We start from the raw sequence: 16,662 nt of genomic DNA, 5'->3' as shown, positions 1-16,662 counted from the left end.
TCATGCTCTGCTCTGAGCGGCCACTGTGGGAAACGGGATGCTGAGCTGGGGGCTCCTTTTTATGCTCAGACGATCTGCCATTCATTCCCCGTGCGGTCGTCTCCCATCCGCCACATGTAAAGCAAGTTCTGCAGGCCTTTCAGGTGGTCTGGTCTGCCGGAAGAGCAGAGAGCCCCTTCCTCCTCCTCAGACGAAGCTCAGAAAACCGTTCCCCCGGGGAAGCGTTCGCGGCGCCGTGACGTCCGCTGCCCGGCCGAGGCAGGTAGCCCCACCCCTTGTGGGCGGAGCCAGAGGCTGAGGGCGGTCGCGGGGGGCGTGGCTGAAGGGAGCTGGACTCGCGGGCTCCGGGTGCCTCCGCGGTCGCCTGCTGTTATTCTCGTCTGGGTTCCGCACTTTGGACGCAGCCGTGGCAATGGCGGGATCCGGCCTGGGCTCGGCGGGGCTGGACCTGGAGAAGCTGCGCATGGCGGGCGCCGGCCTGGCTCTCGCGGTGCTCACCAGCGGCGGCGACGCACAAGGTCAGTCGGAGGAGGAGGAAGGATCCTACTCAGCATCCCATCCGCCTCCTCTTCCTGCCGCCTTCGAGGGAAACGGGCGCGTTCCTGCGCTCGAGACTCTGGAGGATATTGCGTGAGGGGGGCGGGGGCGGGGACGGGGGCGGCGAAAGGGGGGTGGACTCCCGACTCGCGCGCGCTGCCAGGTGGAACGTGCAGCCGGACACGGCGGGAGAACATCTCTTCCTTGCGAGGCCCGAGTAATGGAAGGCCGGCGCGGCGAGGAAGGGAGGGGGCTGAGCGGGGAGAGGGGAAGGGTCGCCTGCTCAATCGAAACCAGAGAAACGGATTCCCTTGGCGACCGCCGTCTCCGCAGGCGAGCTCCTCCCACCGCTTAATCTCAGCCACTCACTGTGCGTTTCCCCAGTTACTTCAGAGGACGCCTCCGGGGCTGTGCGCGCGTGTGCGCTTCCCTGCTGCTCCCCTCGGGTCACGCTCAGGATCATATCCTTGTGCTGCAAGGCGTGTGGGAAGGCCGCTAGAGTAAGAGCCCCGGAGCCTGATCCTTTAGGAATGTGTGAAGCAGCAGCGAGAGCGACTTGGAGCATGTGAAGAGTTCTCTCGCCTGATGAGTGGGCAGAAGCAGGCCTTGTACATCTGGGGTTGGGGAGAAGGAGCAGATTCTCACTGAAAGCCCACTGGACTTCCGTCAGCCTTTACCATGGATGGGCCTTTGCTAGTTTGGCGTTGTTGGAGTCCAGCAACCTTAGGAAGGAGCCAGGTTTCCCGTCCCTGACCTTGCGGCTAAAAGTAGTCACCTTGAAGAAGCTAAGCAGTTCTAGGAGGCACCTAGGTGGGAAACCACCTGAGAATTTTACATATGCCACCTTGAGCTCTATGAGGGAGAAAAAGCAGAAGAATGTGAGAGTCCCTGGTTCAAATTTCATCTCAGCCATGAACTCCTTAGCTTTATTTAGGCAAGCTGCTCTCTCTGCCTTATCCCTCTCTTCTGTCTGCAGTATGGGGATAAATGCTGGTCTACCATAAATAATTATTTTAAGGCAGCAGCCAAACCGTTATCTCCTCCTGCCCCCATGGGCCAAGTTTGACAAGTGGGTACAGCCACCCACTGGTCAATCACCTCACATAACAAAGCCAGGAGGCCCATTTTTGTCCACACAGTTTGAAGTCAAACTTTTCAGGCAAAGACACAGTCCACACATTGTAGGCAATCAGCACATTGTACACTATGTCAATGATCAGCTGATGGTTCAGGTTTGTGAAGCCCAGGGCCAGCTCTTCCAAGACCCAACCATGACCCGATTGTGTGAACCACCCTGAGACCTCTGGGCAAAATCATGTCTACCTACCCCCATGTCTGATTTCTTGTAAGATGTAGGCATGGCTTAGCTGAAACAGCCTTGCCAGCCAAATAGGACAGGCTTAACTGGGCCCTTGGCCAGGTGTTCACTGCTTTTGTAAGAACTGCCATGAAAATTTATGCAATGTGCATTCTAGCAGTGCATGCCAAGATTAGGCACAGGAGGGCAAGGGTCACTGGTCTGCTTCAAGGGTATACAGCACAAGTGCTGATCTACTGAAGCATTGGGTCCAAAACAAATTTATTGATCATTCCATGGGGAGGGGGAGCGGCTACACTAATTTTCATATTTTCTACATGCTAATTTAGGAGATGCATTGCAAGCTAATTACAGATATTTAGGCACTCTTTGAAACGGCACTAACCATGAGATACCCTAAATGATTTTAGTGTGACATCAGGGCCCTTCTAGATCCCATCCACTGCAGTTAAACTATACAGTACACATGGCTCCAGGGGCCTGGATAAGGTTTGCCCATTTTATTTTGTGATTCCTGCCTGTATCTCTGTAAAAAGGTAGAATGTAACAACTGTTACATTTATACTTCACTGACAAAAGATATTTTTCCTTCATAAGGAAAGGAAAACCTGTATTTGCAGTTAATGAGTTTTCTGGTATAAGTGGGCTAATTTATCTATTGACAGTTGCATATGTAGAAGTTCTCTGTGTTAATGGTACCTTAATGATTTTTTCCTCTTTTGAACTTGCCCTTGTTGTGTGTTGTAGTGCAGCTGTGAGCATCATAGGAACCTATTAAAAATAGACATACAGCTATTTTTGCCAGATCAATTTGCTTTGCCCTTGACAGGACAGAGCCATCTTTGAGTCTGTATACTATGATGGAGTAGGGATAAATATATCATGATGGTCTTCTATACAATAAACATATTGTTGAGGGCAGTAGTGGGGTTTTCTCCAGCCTAGTTAAGCAGATGGGTGGAAAGTGTATTTCACTATTTTGTTTGTAATTGCTGAATGTTAAAACATTCATTTAGAATACTTATTGGTATGACAAACTCCCAAGAAAAATCAGAGTTAAGGGTTGGACACAAATAAGTTCTATTCATTGTAGATCCCTTTAGATTAATGAACCTAAATTGGTAATGCTTATTAACTGCAATAAGAGACGTGGGTGGTGCTGTGGGTTAAACCACTGAGCCTCGGGCTTGCCGATCAGAAGGTTCTGATGTGACGGGGTGAGCTTCCGTTGCTCGGCCCCAGCTTCTGCCAACCTAGCAGTTCGAAAGCACGTCAAAGTGCAAGTAGATAAATAGGTACTGCTCTGGTGGGAAGGTAAACGGCGTTTCCATGTGCTGCTCTGGTTCGCCAGAAGCGGCTTTGTCATGCTGGCCATATGACCTGGAAGCTATACGCTGGCTCACTCGGCCAATAATGCGAGATGTGCGCCGCCACCCCAGAGTCGGTCACGGCTGGACCTAATGGTCAGGGGTCCCTTTACCTTTACTTTACCTTTATTAACTGCAATGGGTCTATTCTGAATTGAACTTGGATACAACCCTAAGGCTGGATGTTAAGTTATAACACTGAGGGTTGGATGTTATAATATTGTCTAATAATAGACAATTTTCTAGCATCCAACTCTTTTTAATTTCAAATCCCTCTTCCCTGCCATTTTAGCAGTAAAAGAATTGAGCTTTTTTAGAATACAGGAGATCCAAATAAATTTATCATGTGCCACAGTGAAGGCTGATTGAATTTAATTTTCACTTTGTGGGGGGATTACATAAAAGCTAGGAATAAAATGAGAATGTTTCAAACAAACTGAATTTGCTGGATATGTGTGTGTGGAGGGGGAAATTCTGGAACAGCTTTCTACCCTTACACAGCTTTCTCTTTGCCCTTGTTTTTTGTTTTGTAGTTTCTGTGGTCATTTGTAATGAAATAATCTATTCGGTTTAGAGTGAAGAATGTTATGACACATACCTTGCCTGCAAAGCACCATGCATTATAACAACACTGTAAAAACAATCAATTTAGTATTCCTTGTTATGTGTCCTTGAAACCATTTCCTTCTTTCACTAGTAAATTGTATGCACAACATACTTTGAACTATCCAGTTCCTGCATCAACCATCAGTTGGCAAAGATTTTTGCCCTTTAGTCCCACTAATTACTCCCTTGTCTTAGTTACTGATCTTTACTGTGGATATGCTCCAGGGCTTGGAAAGTTACCTAATTGCTGAAGTGGAAGTATGTGAGTGTATCTTCAGTGGAAGCAGCCTAACGTAAACCAGTAAAGGATGTAATCCATTTAGTATTGAAGAGGTAATACTGTACATCTCTGTTGTGATTCTGAAGCATGCTTGTGGACCTGTGTGCTCACTTGGTGCTTGGAGCAAATTTTTGGAGGGCAATGCCTAGCAAATCCCTTCTCAAAGCCTTCTGATGTGTAAAGTCTTGCTGGTCTGTACTTTCCCTGAGAGAAATGCCTATATTTCCCCTCGCCCCAAGGTAGGAAGGTACATAACATTATCACTTGGCTAGTGCTTTATATGACATAAACAGGGTTGTTGGAGGGTTTTTTTTTTTGCCTCTTGTTGGGGATGACATCAATAAAGGTTTCTGACATCACCGTGATATCTTGTAGCAAACCAGTGTCTCTTTGAGATGCTTTGCCCACCAAGGGAGAAAGCTGTAGACATGGCAGAATATTGGCAAGGGCTACGCTTGTGTAAACAAAGCACAGTATGATGACAACTAGACAGATGGCACCAGATGGCCAGTTGTGATTGCTGCCTCTAATCAGTTAAGTCACTTCATGTACTCTGGCACACCTAATCCCAATGTTTTAAAACCAATTTAAAAGTCATGAAGTTTTAAAATAAAATAATGTTGCAATGATTTTTCTTCTGTGCATGCAGCCTGATGCAGGCCTCCACTGAGCACGGAAAATCACAGCACCTTGCATCATTGGGAAAAACATATCCGTGGAATTTAGTAAAATTGCTTTGTGTGCATGCGGGTACTGTGTGTATTTTTACTATTACAGTATTCCGTCCCACGCTTCCTCCCCAAGGAGCTCAGGGCAGCAAATGTCTGTGTATGTTTGTGGTGTTTGTGCTGGAAATTGGTTACATCCAGTTGGCCATGCCCACTATAGGCCTGGGGCCCCTGGAGGATTGACCAAGGGGCAATGCCGCTTTCCAGTAAAAAAGTTTTCCTGCTCCTGTTTTAGAACTTCACATTGTCTGGATTCTCTCTACAGTGGTTTTAATGCTTTATTTTTGCACAAAAAATGGAAATTAACTCTTAAGTAGCTGCCTTGATTTCTCCTAGTACAGTAGATGAAAAGCAGAATAGAAAACTTTAAAATAAATACGTTGTTTAATCTTTGCAAGTTTTAGCACAGTATACTGGAGCAAATGGGATAATGTTCTGATAGCAGAGTAAATAGCAATATACTCAGAATCAACTTTTCATCTCTCGTTGTTTGGGCATCACTTTTAATGGTATTGAAAAGTATTTTATGCAATACATGCCCCAATATGGCAAATTAGTTAAATAACTGGGACTTATTTTACACATTTAACTCCAACGCAGAGGTGACTCGCATGACAAGAAGAGCTGCTTTTGAGTTGTTGTACATGAAGGACCAAAGGACAGCAGGCATATACAGATCGGAGGCAGGTAGCTGAGGACGTGGGTGGTGCTGTGGTCTAAACTACAGAGCCTAGGGCTTGCCAATCAGAAGGTCGGTGGTTCGAATCCCTGCGATGGGGTGAGCTCCCATTGCTCGGTCTCAGCTCCTGCCAACCTAGCAGTTTGAAAGCACGTCAAAGTGCAAGTAGATAAATAGGTACCACTCCTGCGGGAAGGTAAACGGCGTTTCCATGCGCTGCTCTGGTTCGCCAGAAGTGGCTTAGTCATGCTGGCCACATAACCTGGAAGCTGTACGCTGGCTCCCTCGGCCAGTAAAGCAAGATGAGCGCCGCAACCCCAGAGTCGGTCACGACTGGACCTAATGGTCAGGGGTCCCTATCTTTACAGAAGGGAATATCTTGGATAATAGGAGTTGTCCAAAACATCCTGCACCAAGTTGGGCTAGGTTGGACTAGATCAGTGATGGGCAACCTTTTGAGCTTGGTGTGTCAAAATTCGCCAAAAAACCGAGCATAACTCAGGTGGTGTGTCACTTCGAGAAAAAACCCATAATTTCGCGATATTTATAGTTTAAATAACAAAAATGTATAATTGTAATATATAACTGTATTTAATAAACCAAAAACTAATTATTTAACCAAACCAAACCAAAAACCCCTTATGAGCTTTTGGGGGGGAGCTGCTGACCAAAGTTTTGGAGGTTTTTTTTGGGGGGGTGCAAAAGTTGCTTTGCTTTTTTGGGGGGATGCCCCAAAGCGCTGCGCTTTTGGGGGGGGGAAAGAGAACAGAAATAAATGACGAATAATACCTTCGCTGGAACTAACACACAGCACCGACATAGTCTGCCAAAGTGCCAAAAAACCCAGCACAGAATGGGTTAAAAAATGAACGCTGTTACACCCAATCATAGTCTGCCAAAGCGCCAGAAAAAAAACAGCACAGAAAGTTTTAAAAAACCAATCTCTGGCTACCAGCAACAACAACAAAAAAGGATCCGGGTTTTAACAGCAGAGACAAGCTCTAGCGGAGACAAGCTGTAGGAGGAGCAGGAGAACAAATGGGGGACAACAACAGCGCGAATTGCCCAATGGGGCGCGTGCCAGCAGTGAGGGCTCTGCGTGTCACGTCTGACACGCGTGTCATAGGTTCACCATCACTGGACTAGATGCACAAGGCAACATCCTATGAGAAGTAAGTTAAATTTGGTCTGAGCTATTGTGACACACTAGGCATATTTGTAATTTGATGCTGTCTGCTTTTCTCCAGGGGAAATAGGTCTCCGTAAATAGTGTTTTCACAGGAAAGCTGATCTACTTGCATATTTTGCAGGGATGAAGCCCAGATAGTGCAACTGCCCACTGTGATTTGTTTATCAGGTAGCTGACACAGCTCCCTGCTGAAAGAAGTTTTTTTTTGCCTTTCCTTGTGGCCTGTTACAATGGGAGAGTGGGATGGATCTTTAGAGCAGGGAATTGGACTCCATGGATTCAGTGTGACTATGAGGGGTCAGTATCTACTGGACTGTTTGAAATTAGAATTCAGACCACATAATTCCCCATGTTAAGGAAATCTATTGGCATAAAATACAAAGCCACTGGATATGTGTTGCAGACAGATAACTTTTTTACATGAGCATCTGATGGAGATACTATGGAAATCTAGGGATGCAAAATAAGGGACTCAAAGATGGAAGGGTATATACTGTACAATACAAAGGGGAAGGAGGTGAAAGTAAGGAAAAGAAAAGAAAAGAGAAGAGTAAGTTACAAAAAAAACCAACAAATGAGCCAAGTGAGTGGGGAAAGAGCCATAAGAGAGAGAGAGAAAAAAAACAGAAACAGAGAGACTAGCTGCTGACACTCAGTCAAGGACAAGAAAAGAGAGAACAACTAAATGTACCAAGAAAAAAGAAACATCCTGCATAACTGGCTTATTAGTTATCTAAAGGAGAAAGAGGCCTTTTTTGGAAAATGTCCATTCAAATTTCCTGGCTTCCAATAAGCCGCCTTTTGTCAGATTAACGAGAGAAAATGGTACTTAGGGGGGAATTGTGCTTTAAGGTTCCCATTTCTCTGGACAGAAGTAAACATGATCAGTGGAGCCAAATTGCATTGTCTCAGTTCTGGAACTTGTGCCGTGTGAAACAGTGCAAAATGTGGTTTCAATAAGCTGGGAATTCACAGTTCAAATCCCAGCTCAGTGGGTAGACTTAAGCAAGCTGGTACTTCTTATGCTTATAACCCCAACTCCCCATCACTGTGAGTTTGCAATATGAGGGTAATAATAAATAGCATTCTATACTGCAAGGGTTATTGTTAGGGTTGCACAGATAATGTTTGTGAAAATGATTTGAGTTACCAGGAAAGGCATTATATAAATACCAAGATCCAGCGTTGTTGTGATGAGTTAAGAGAGTATATGAATGTTGGCAAATGAAACTGGTTCTAATATATTTCATGCCTCTCTAGTTTGACTCCCTCATGTTCATGCCAAAAGCTAATGAAATCTGAGTCTTCAGTGGGTATCTTATTTCTCATTGCATCTCTGTCACAGATTGCAGACACTGTTGCTTTATTTCCAATCAAAAAATCTCTGGAACTAGAATAGCTAAAAAAGTTTTGCCTGTTTTGCCAAAGTCAGGTGGATCTCTTGGTTAATTTATAATGATTTATTAAAAGTTAATACATTTTTATTTAAGAACATACAGTACTTCCCTCCTCTCCAATAATTCTGCCCAATGTGAGAAGGAGGCAACATAATATTTGGCATTTTCTTTTGGCAGCTAAAGTGAAATAAAGTCAAATATACACACTGAATACGTCAAGACAAACATTTTGAAGTTACTTTTTAAAAAATTTTTTCCCAGGTATGTTGTGCCATTTTTGTGAGATTTCATACATACTTCTTTTCTTATCCAATTATACTTGTTTCTTGCTTTCGTTTTTGAGTGTAGTTTTTCTGTGCAATGAGTTTTAGCATGTTACTGGCAACTTGCATGGCACTAATGCCACCCTGAGCACTGTAACAAGCAAACTTAAACATTCAGAAGGAAATCCCACTGTGTTCAAAGGAACTTGCTCCTTATTAAGTGTATTTAGGACAACTTCCTGAGTCTTGTTGAGCTAATGGGGATTGTAAGTCTCATGTGCCGTTCCTTGAAAATAAGTGAAAATTCAACATTTTTGCAGTGTGTTGCTTTATGCAAAACTAGCTATGCTTATTACCCAAATAAAAGTGCAGAATCCTGCATCAGGTTAGCTCAGGTTTGCACCATTTATTTACTTTGTCTTCTATCTCTCCAGGTATGAATGCTGCTGTCCGAGCCGTGACTCGCATGGGGATATATATTGGAGCAAAAGTCTTCCTGATCTATGAGGTTCAAAAAATTTACCCATCAAAATGTTGTTTTGTTTTTTTCTTTGCATGTGGGTGGTTATTGGTATATCCTTGTTCTTTTTAAAATCGCTAGATAGTTGCCAGGAGACTCTGGAATCATGTAAATGACAGTGGAGCCTAGTTTGGATTATACTGTTTCCTACCTTCTTCCTCTTAGCACTGGGAGAGTGAGATCACACCTTTCTGCCCTGCCCACCTTGTGATTACCCATCCTTTTGACACCACTTGCAATGCTAGAGTGTAATGTTTACATTGGGCATACATGCATAAATTCCACTGTGGGAAGGGCCAGTTCCCAGATTTGGCGGGGTGAGGGTGGAAATTGACTGTGTGATTTGGGCTAATGTGCATTGAATTTTATGGATCTATAACGCTATTCAAACTTTGTGAACATATTCGAAACAAAATAAAAAAATTCCTTCCAGTAGGAACATATTGGGAGTGTCAAAAGCAGGTCAGGTGCCCCTGGTAGGCAGAATACTCTACGCAGTCAAAGGAAGAAGATAGAGTACAGTATCTTCCAAAGTAGGCCTGGGTCTCATTGATGTGGTAACAGTATCAGTCTCTTTCTCTGAAGGTTGGTGCTCAGAAATTGTCTTAGCAGGGGTTGTGTGATTAAGAAACATAACTGACTGTTTCACTCCTTTCCCTCTAAAAAGCCATAGCCTAGAAAGGTGAATTTTGCAAATTTCCCACAGGGGCTCAGGGGAGGCATGATGATCAAGTTAGAACTAGATGTCACCAAGGATACCACTTCACAAAAAATTGACAATCTGTGCATTCTCTGACATACAAAATAAATTGTAGTGTAATAATTTAACAATTAAATTATTAACAAGTTTGTTCCTTACAAGAACAAACGCTGAATACATTATATTTCTGCAGCTGTGCAGCATTGATGGATCTTTCAAAAACGTTAGTATATTCTTCATAGAAAAGTTAAAGCAATGGCAATGGTGAGATAAACAGGCAAAAACGCCTTTGTTCTTGTGATAACTTTCAAACTGTAAATCCACAAGAAACTTTGTACTGCCTATAAATTGTGGCAGACAGTTCCATAGCTTTCCACATGAGCTTCTCACAGTCCAGCAAGTTATACAAGAACTCTTGCTGTGGTACTGTAAAATTGCCAGACCTCAAGATCAAATCCTGTAGAAATGTTGTGATAACATGCCATTTGTCTTTGTAATGTGTGTCCTTGAAGCTTTTGCAACTTTGTTTTTGTATATTCAAGGGCAGGCATCCCCAAACTTCGGCCCTCCAGATGTTTTGGACTACAATTCCCACCATCCCTGTCCACTGGTCCTGTTAGCTAGGGATCATGGGAGTTGTAGGCCAAAACATCTGGAGGGCCGCAGGTTGGGGATGCCTGTTCAAGGGCTTCACATTTAATTGTCAGTCTTTGTGTGATCTAAGGAGTATGAAGACAATATGGGTGGCTTAGAGCTGGTTTAATGGATTCTTGCAGCACTCTTTATACTGGATTAATTTTAAAGTTTCATGGAGCCAGCTTTCCCTAGTGCAATGACGCATTCACACTGCTCTCTTTCCTCTTTGCAGGGTTACGAGGGACTGGTAGAAGGAGGAGAGAATATCAAGCAAGCAAACTGGCTCAGTGTATCCAACATCATTCAACTGGTAAGGCCCAAATGGTCATGCTGCCTGACTCCCTGCTGTGGAAGCAGACAGGCCTCATGACATTTCACATCTCAGAGTACAGAGCTCTAACTTATAGTAGCTCTCTGGGTGGTTTAGATTAGCTGTACATTTCTGAGTTGAAGTGCTAATTTATGGGTGTTAGTGAAGACAAACCACCTCCCCTCATGGTCCCATTTTTCTCAAATTCACGCAGATGCAATTTTCTTCTCACAGGAAGGGAGAAGGACTGTGCTGGGGTAGCAACATGGCCTACATAGTTCTGCAAAAGCTCTGTTAGGTTCTTCTCGGCCTTTGTCGCCCAGATCACCAGTTACGACCTGTTCCACCTCTCCTGCTTTCCTGTGCCCTTTATAAATAACAGGGCTGCTCCCAAACTCTTGATTGGATAGGCAGTGAGGTATTCCTTCTCTTAGAAGGCTCCATATTACAAGGGAGGAAACAGGCATCAATTGGAGGAAGAGTCTACAATGTGTGAATTCACAGCAGTGGGTATAGCTGTGGCACAGCTGTTTAGGTAACAGACCAGAAATATATGTTGACTAGCACTGGAAATGAGATCCCTTGGTCTGTTTAAGAAAGATTCTGTAGCTGACTAGCGTGGCCTCATGAGAGATGGGAGTTGTACTTGGCTGCCACTGCAGGGAGAATGGAGGAGTGTTTTGGTACATTATTGTACTCTTAAACTGACTTCTAAAGGAAGCCTGAATAGTAAGATTGCAGGAGCTGCTCTGAATTGAATCCATTCATTCTAACATGGTACTGTTTGTCCCAGCTAGCAGAAGCTTTAGGAAGATTGGGAAAGGGCCAATCTTCATGAGGCCCCACATCCAATTCCTGGCATCTCCTGCCTGAAACCACAGAGAGACACTGTCAGTCAGTGTAGGGAATCCTGAGCCAGGTGGACCAATTTGGTCTGACTCTGTATTAGGCGGCTTCCTGTGTTCTTATGTAAGGTCTTCCATGTCTCAGGCAGAGGTCCCTTGTAGCCTCTCTACCTGATATGGCTCCAGTTGTGAGATGAGGCACGGTCCCTCCCCGAATTGGGATATTTAGCATAAGCTTTGCAGTAGTTTACCAGGAAACATTTTCCTGGAGGAATCACAAGAAAGGGTTGAGTTTTGGAGAAAGCAATCCAGTCAGTTAAATCTCCTAATAAATTGATTTCACATTATTTCATACCTGATGCATTCTCCAATCCAAAGATTACATCACATCTCCTTGTCAGTCATTGTTACTTCATATGGACATCCTCCAGAGAGACTTTAATTTCATCTGTCTGCCTGGGATGCTTAACTTGCCCTTTCACCTTTATGATTTCTTCACTGCTTGGTTTCAGGGAAGGTCAAATCGTGGCTTTGGGTTTGTGCTACAAAAAGAGCCATTTATTGTGGGTGGATTAGACATATACATTCTTTGGCCCACCACAGTCACAAGTGATAGGAATTAATTTGTGGTGGCACAGTTTTAAAATATCTGTGTCACATGATTTATTATTAAATTTCCTTTTTCCTTCCTCAGGCTCGAAAAGTGTGTGTTGACAGAGAAATCATCATCAGAGCCTTGTCAATTTTTAGTTCTTTACCTAAAATGCCTGATGAGAGTAAATGTTTATATTTAAAATATGTGTGTGATACATGTCTAGATTTCAAGGAACCCTGGAATGGCCACAGCTTCCCGCGTTGTATACATATATGTAGGTTATCATACCGGTATTTCTAAAAGTGAAAATCTGGACACAAAACTTTAAAAAGCTATTTTAAAGGAAATACTCCAAAAACTCCACTTGGAACAATTTCCACTGTTTACGAGGGCCTAATCCCGGCTATATCCAGACGTATGGCAGCTCTACCTATGTGAGAATTGTGTTTTCCCAATAAATATCTCTCTCTCTGAAGTGGCCTTGCTTTGTTCAGGTGCATAGAATATAACTAAATGTAATTTGCAATTTCTGGCTCTTGACTCTACTCCTGTTTTTATTTCTTTCCACCTGGCTCATCATAACAGCCCAAGTTATTGCCTGATAATTCCAGATGTCTCAGAAACTCTGCTGTAGGCTGGGTCTAATCCAACACAGCTCCATTCATCTGGGTATAACATCCACTGCCTGCGGGTAGGGTGGGAGTGCTGCACTTCTCACGCCACTGAGCTGGAATTGCTTCCTAGGTGATCCTGATTGTCAGGAGCTCTCTGAACTGGGACCTGCTCAGCCCCCTCCTAATAGTGTTTGTGTTGTTGTTTTCCCCCTTCTTAGAGCCTTTCCCAATTTGACTGGTGTGCCTCCTTTCCCTCAGGTAACATTCTGGTCTTGCATGCCTCTGCAGGATTTCCCCTTCTTGTCCCTCACCCTCCATGTCTTTCTGATGCTGTCAGTGCAGCCTGCTGTTTCTGATGGGCTTAAGCAAGGCCAGCATGCTTTCTGCAGCACTTTGTTTTACCTGCCCATGTAGACTTATCTTCCGAAAGATGAGGACAAGGGTGGCAGCTGTGTCAGTTTCGGTGGTGCTGGCGCACCTCTAGCAGGGTACGGCAAGCCTCCGGGCAGGAATCTTAACTGTGCTAACAGCATGTTCTCCCTCTACAGACCTTCACAGCACATTGCTCTTTGTATTTATTCCAGTAACACTTGCATCCCTCATTGCTGTGTTTCTCTACCCCCTCTTGTTTTCTTGCTCTAAAGTGACGCTTGTTGGTCATAGTTTGGAGTTTTAGCTCAACGAATGTAGGTTTGTGGTGCTATTCCTGTAGCTCTCGTGCTGTGCAAGAGTGGGGAGGGCGTTCAGGAAGATCATTTCTCCCGTCACAGCAGCGTTCATCAACATTGTGAGGATCCCAGCAGGAGATCCGACTGAGCAGCAGTTCTTTGTGAAGAGCATCAAAGGCAGTGTTAGAAACTGAGATATGAAAGCTAGGAGCTAAATGGCACCTTAAACCTAGGTTATGGGCGCAACAACGGAATGTCTAGCTGCTCTTTTTTAAAACAAGAATACAAAGCTGAAAATGAATGAACTGCAGCTAAAAATATTATGTTCATTTTTTCACATGGTCTAGTCCTTCCCCTGCCCACCCCCCTAATATTCTTAAGAGGGTCTCTTCTCCAGTCTTCAGAGAGTAGCTGGAAGTGGGGAGGCAGAAAAAGGCGCTCCTTTTCTTCCACTCTGCAGTTTTAATCTGAAATCTTAGGCGCATTACTGCACCCATAGCACAGAAACCGCTCACGCTAATAAAATTCCATGTCACAAAATGCACCTCGAACAATGTATGTGTTGAACACTGATCAAGGGGCAGGAGTGATTTTGAGTGAAATAAGAGATGCCCCTGTATTGTGGTGGGGAGCAGAGCAGATTTGTCACACTTGGTTGGGCTGCAGCACACAGATTGGGCCAGGCCTGTGCTCCTCTAGCTGTGTTGTCCAAGACCCTTTCAAAAGGAGAGTTGCCTGATAGTGAAGTCAGCTGTTCAGTGGTGCATATTACACTGACAATAGTTGGGGCTGCTGTTTATCAATAAATGATTTATAAGAACTGCAAAAGTACATGATTTTTAAAGACTGAAACACCAAGTCCATTGAAGATCACAGTTCTGGCATCATGACTGGATAGAGAAAGAGGCATTTCCATATCCCTTCTTCGCATTTCAGTATACATAATGGTGTATCCAGGTAATCCCATGCCTTGGGGTTATTGCGTTTATCTTCATACCCACTAGTACTGGAGTTCCCCTGGTACATCAGGTTAGAAATAAGAATCAGGCACTCTTCTTGGGCCAATGTGGCATATGCCTTCTGTATTTAGAGGATATTGCAATCAATTCTGCTTGAATCTGGAACCTCAAAGAAACCATCTTTTTAACAGTATCTCTGTTTAGAACAGGGTTGGGAAACTTGTAGGCCTCTGGGGTTTGGTGGACCACAGTTCTCATTGGCCATTCCAGCTGGGAGTGGTTGGACTTGTAATCCAACATCTGGAGGGGATCCCCAACCCAGCTGTAGGAAGTCCCCATGCTTTATTCCTGTTGGAACTCTCAGCCCTTCAAGATGTTGATGACCTGTGTGCTTATCCGTGGATCTGTCTGCTAACTTCTGATTTGTCTTCTGAGCTTCCTCTCTCACTTGGTTTCTTTGTTTGTAGGGTGGCACCGTCATTGGCAGTGCCCGCTGCAAAGCTTTCACAACCCGGGAGGGCCGCCTCCAGGCTGCCTACAACCTGGTGCAGCATGGCATCACCAACTTGTGTGTCATTGGTGGGGACGGAAGCCTGACTGGGGCAAATATATTCCGCTCGGAGTGGGGTGGTCTTTTGGAGGAACTGGTCAAAGAAGGTATGTGTGAACCTTAGTCCCCTTCACAGCACTACTCCAGTGTGTCAACCCGATACCTATATCGGAGAAATCCCAATAGCAGTCTTGGAAGTTAGAAATCCCCATAACAATAAGCCCACATGGCCAATAGAATTCGAGCCAAAAGTGAGCCTTCGAGAAACAAGAGAGATGGATCAGCATGCTAGATTTGCAGAGGTACCCCCTGCCAAAAAAAGAGGTTTGGTTTAACCCCACCCACTCCCAGTCCACTTAGGAAAGAGCATGCATTGCTCAATATCATGGGTCAGCAAACTAAGGCCCGTGGGCCAGATCAGGCCCAATTGCCTTCTGGATCCGGCCCGTGGACAGTCCGAGAATCGCCACGTGGATTGCCAGTGCGCGCGTTGTTTCCCTCTCCCTCACACGGCAGCGGCGGCGGTGCCTCCTCCCTCCCTCCTCCTGGCTTCTCCCTGCCCTGCCTAGAGGAGGAAGGGGGCTGGGCTTTGTTGGTGCCAGCAGCAGCAACGCTCGAGTGGCTGCCATTTTAATCAGCCCCTCTCCAGAGCCCTTTTGTGCACCACTCATCATCCCTCCGCTGCCGCCAGCCCATGCCACTTGCAAGACACAGGTAAGCAGCCACCGGGGCTCATGGTGCTCTTGCATCATCCCCCCCAAAATATATAGTCCGACCCCCCCACAAGGTATGAGGGACAATGGACTGGACCCCTGCTCAAAAAATTGCTGACCCCTGCTCAATATTTTCAAAATGTTGAGTGTCAGTTCAAAAATAAAACCAAAAACTGTGTGTGTGTGTTTTAAGTAAAATGTCCTGCTTGATTCCCTTACAACTTACTGTATCCTGTGCATGGACCGCACAGGCTGCCTGGGATGCTGTCAGAGCCTTCCCAAAGCTGGGTAAGCCTGCAATTTCAGCTTTTATGGGAGTAGGGATAAATAAATAGAGAATGGATTTCCTCCACTGTCCATTTATTTATTTCCACTTCCACAGCTTCCATGCAAATAATGTAAATAAAAGAACCATACAATTCAGGTTACCTGTACAAGAACTCTACACTGGGTATGAGGAAGAAAAATGGGTCCTTAAAAACTTGTTCTGAAGCAGTTTCATATACATGCTTTCCCCCCATTTAATTTCCCCAAACTCCCTCCCTGGCAGCATTGTCCTTACAACTTCAACCTTCTGTGAATATTTATCGCTATTAAGGGCCTTGAAATTTACTGTGACTATGTTTTACATTCAATTACACACCCACTTACCCTTTCATTCCACAATACATGCATGCAGTGAGCAGAAGGGACCTTCAGTAGCACAGAAATAACCACACAGGAGCCTGACCATTGAGGACTGTTCAAGTTTATTGCTAGTTTGCAGACCTTCAATTTCCAAAAACAAATATTGATTTCATACAATGGAGAGGAAAAGAAACTCAAATATACAAGAGAGTCTATGAGCACTACATTGTTCATGATTTTTTACAAAAGAACAAAATAGAGCAAAGTTAAAGATGAGCACTCCTTAATTCTGCAAAAAGTTGCTTAGCAATCTTTATAGTTTAGAAAACAAAATTTGCCAGTGATTCAGTTACGTGATATTGTGTATTCATAGCCAAGATGTTCGAAAAGAAACAATCAAATAACAAATAAGTCTGGCTCTTTCATCTTTCTAAAAATTACACGATAGTAACACATTTAGTATATGAGACTAGTTATACAGTACTTGTGTTTAGAAAGCTTTCTGTCTCAGTGGAGTTAATGCTAACTTAATATGTAGGGCTTAATTTGCTGTCCTGCTCC

The 16,662-nt window shown here is 44.4% G+C and overlaps 1 protein-coding gene across 2 annotated transcripts in view; it reads left to right on the top strand.

Annotated features, from left to right (window-relative positions):
- The first annotated feature begins 289 nt into the window (after window positions 1-289).
- The window catches only part of PFKL (phosphofructokinase, liver type), a 41,146-nt gene continuing 24,773 nt past the window's right edge, over window positions 290-16,662 (top strand). For both annotated transcript variants that reach the window (XM_088670744.1, XM_060274597.2), the window contains exons 1-4: window positions 290-518; window positions 8,799-8,872; window positions 10,453-10,530; window positions 14,679-14,868. In XM_088670744.1, the coding sequence (XP_088526870.1) occupies window positions 413-518; window positions 8,799-8,872; window positions 10,453-10,530; window positions 14,679-14,868 (448 nt within the window). In that variant the 5' untranslated portion in view covers window positions 290-412. The remainder of the gene's footprint in view (window positions 519-8,798; window positions 8,873-10,452; window positions 10,531-14,678; window positions 14,869-16,662) is intronic.

Source organism: Zootoca vivipara, chromosome 5 (assembly GCF_965207765.1).
Source record: "Zootoca vivipara chromosome 5, rZooViv2.hap1.1, whole genome shotgun sequence".
NCBI lineage: Eukaryota > Metazoa > Chordata > Lepidosauria > Squamata > Lacertidae > Zootoca > Zootoca vivipara.
This window is presented reverse-complemented; position numbering and strand designations above follow the sequence as displayed.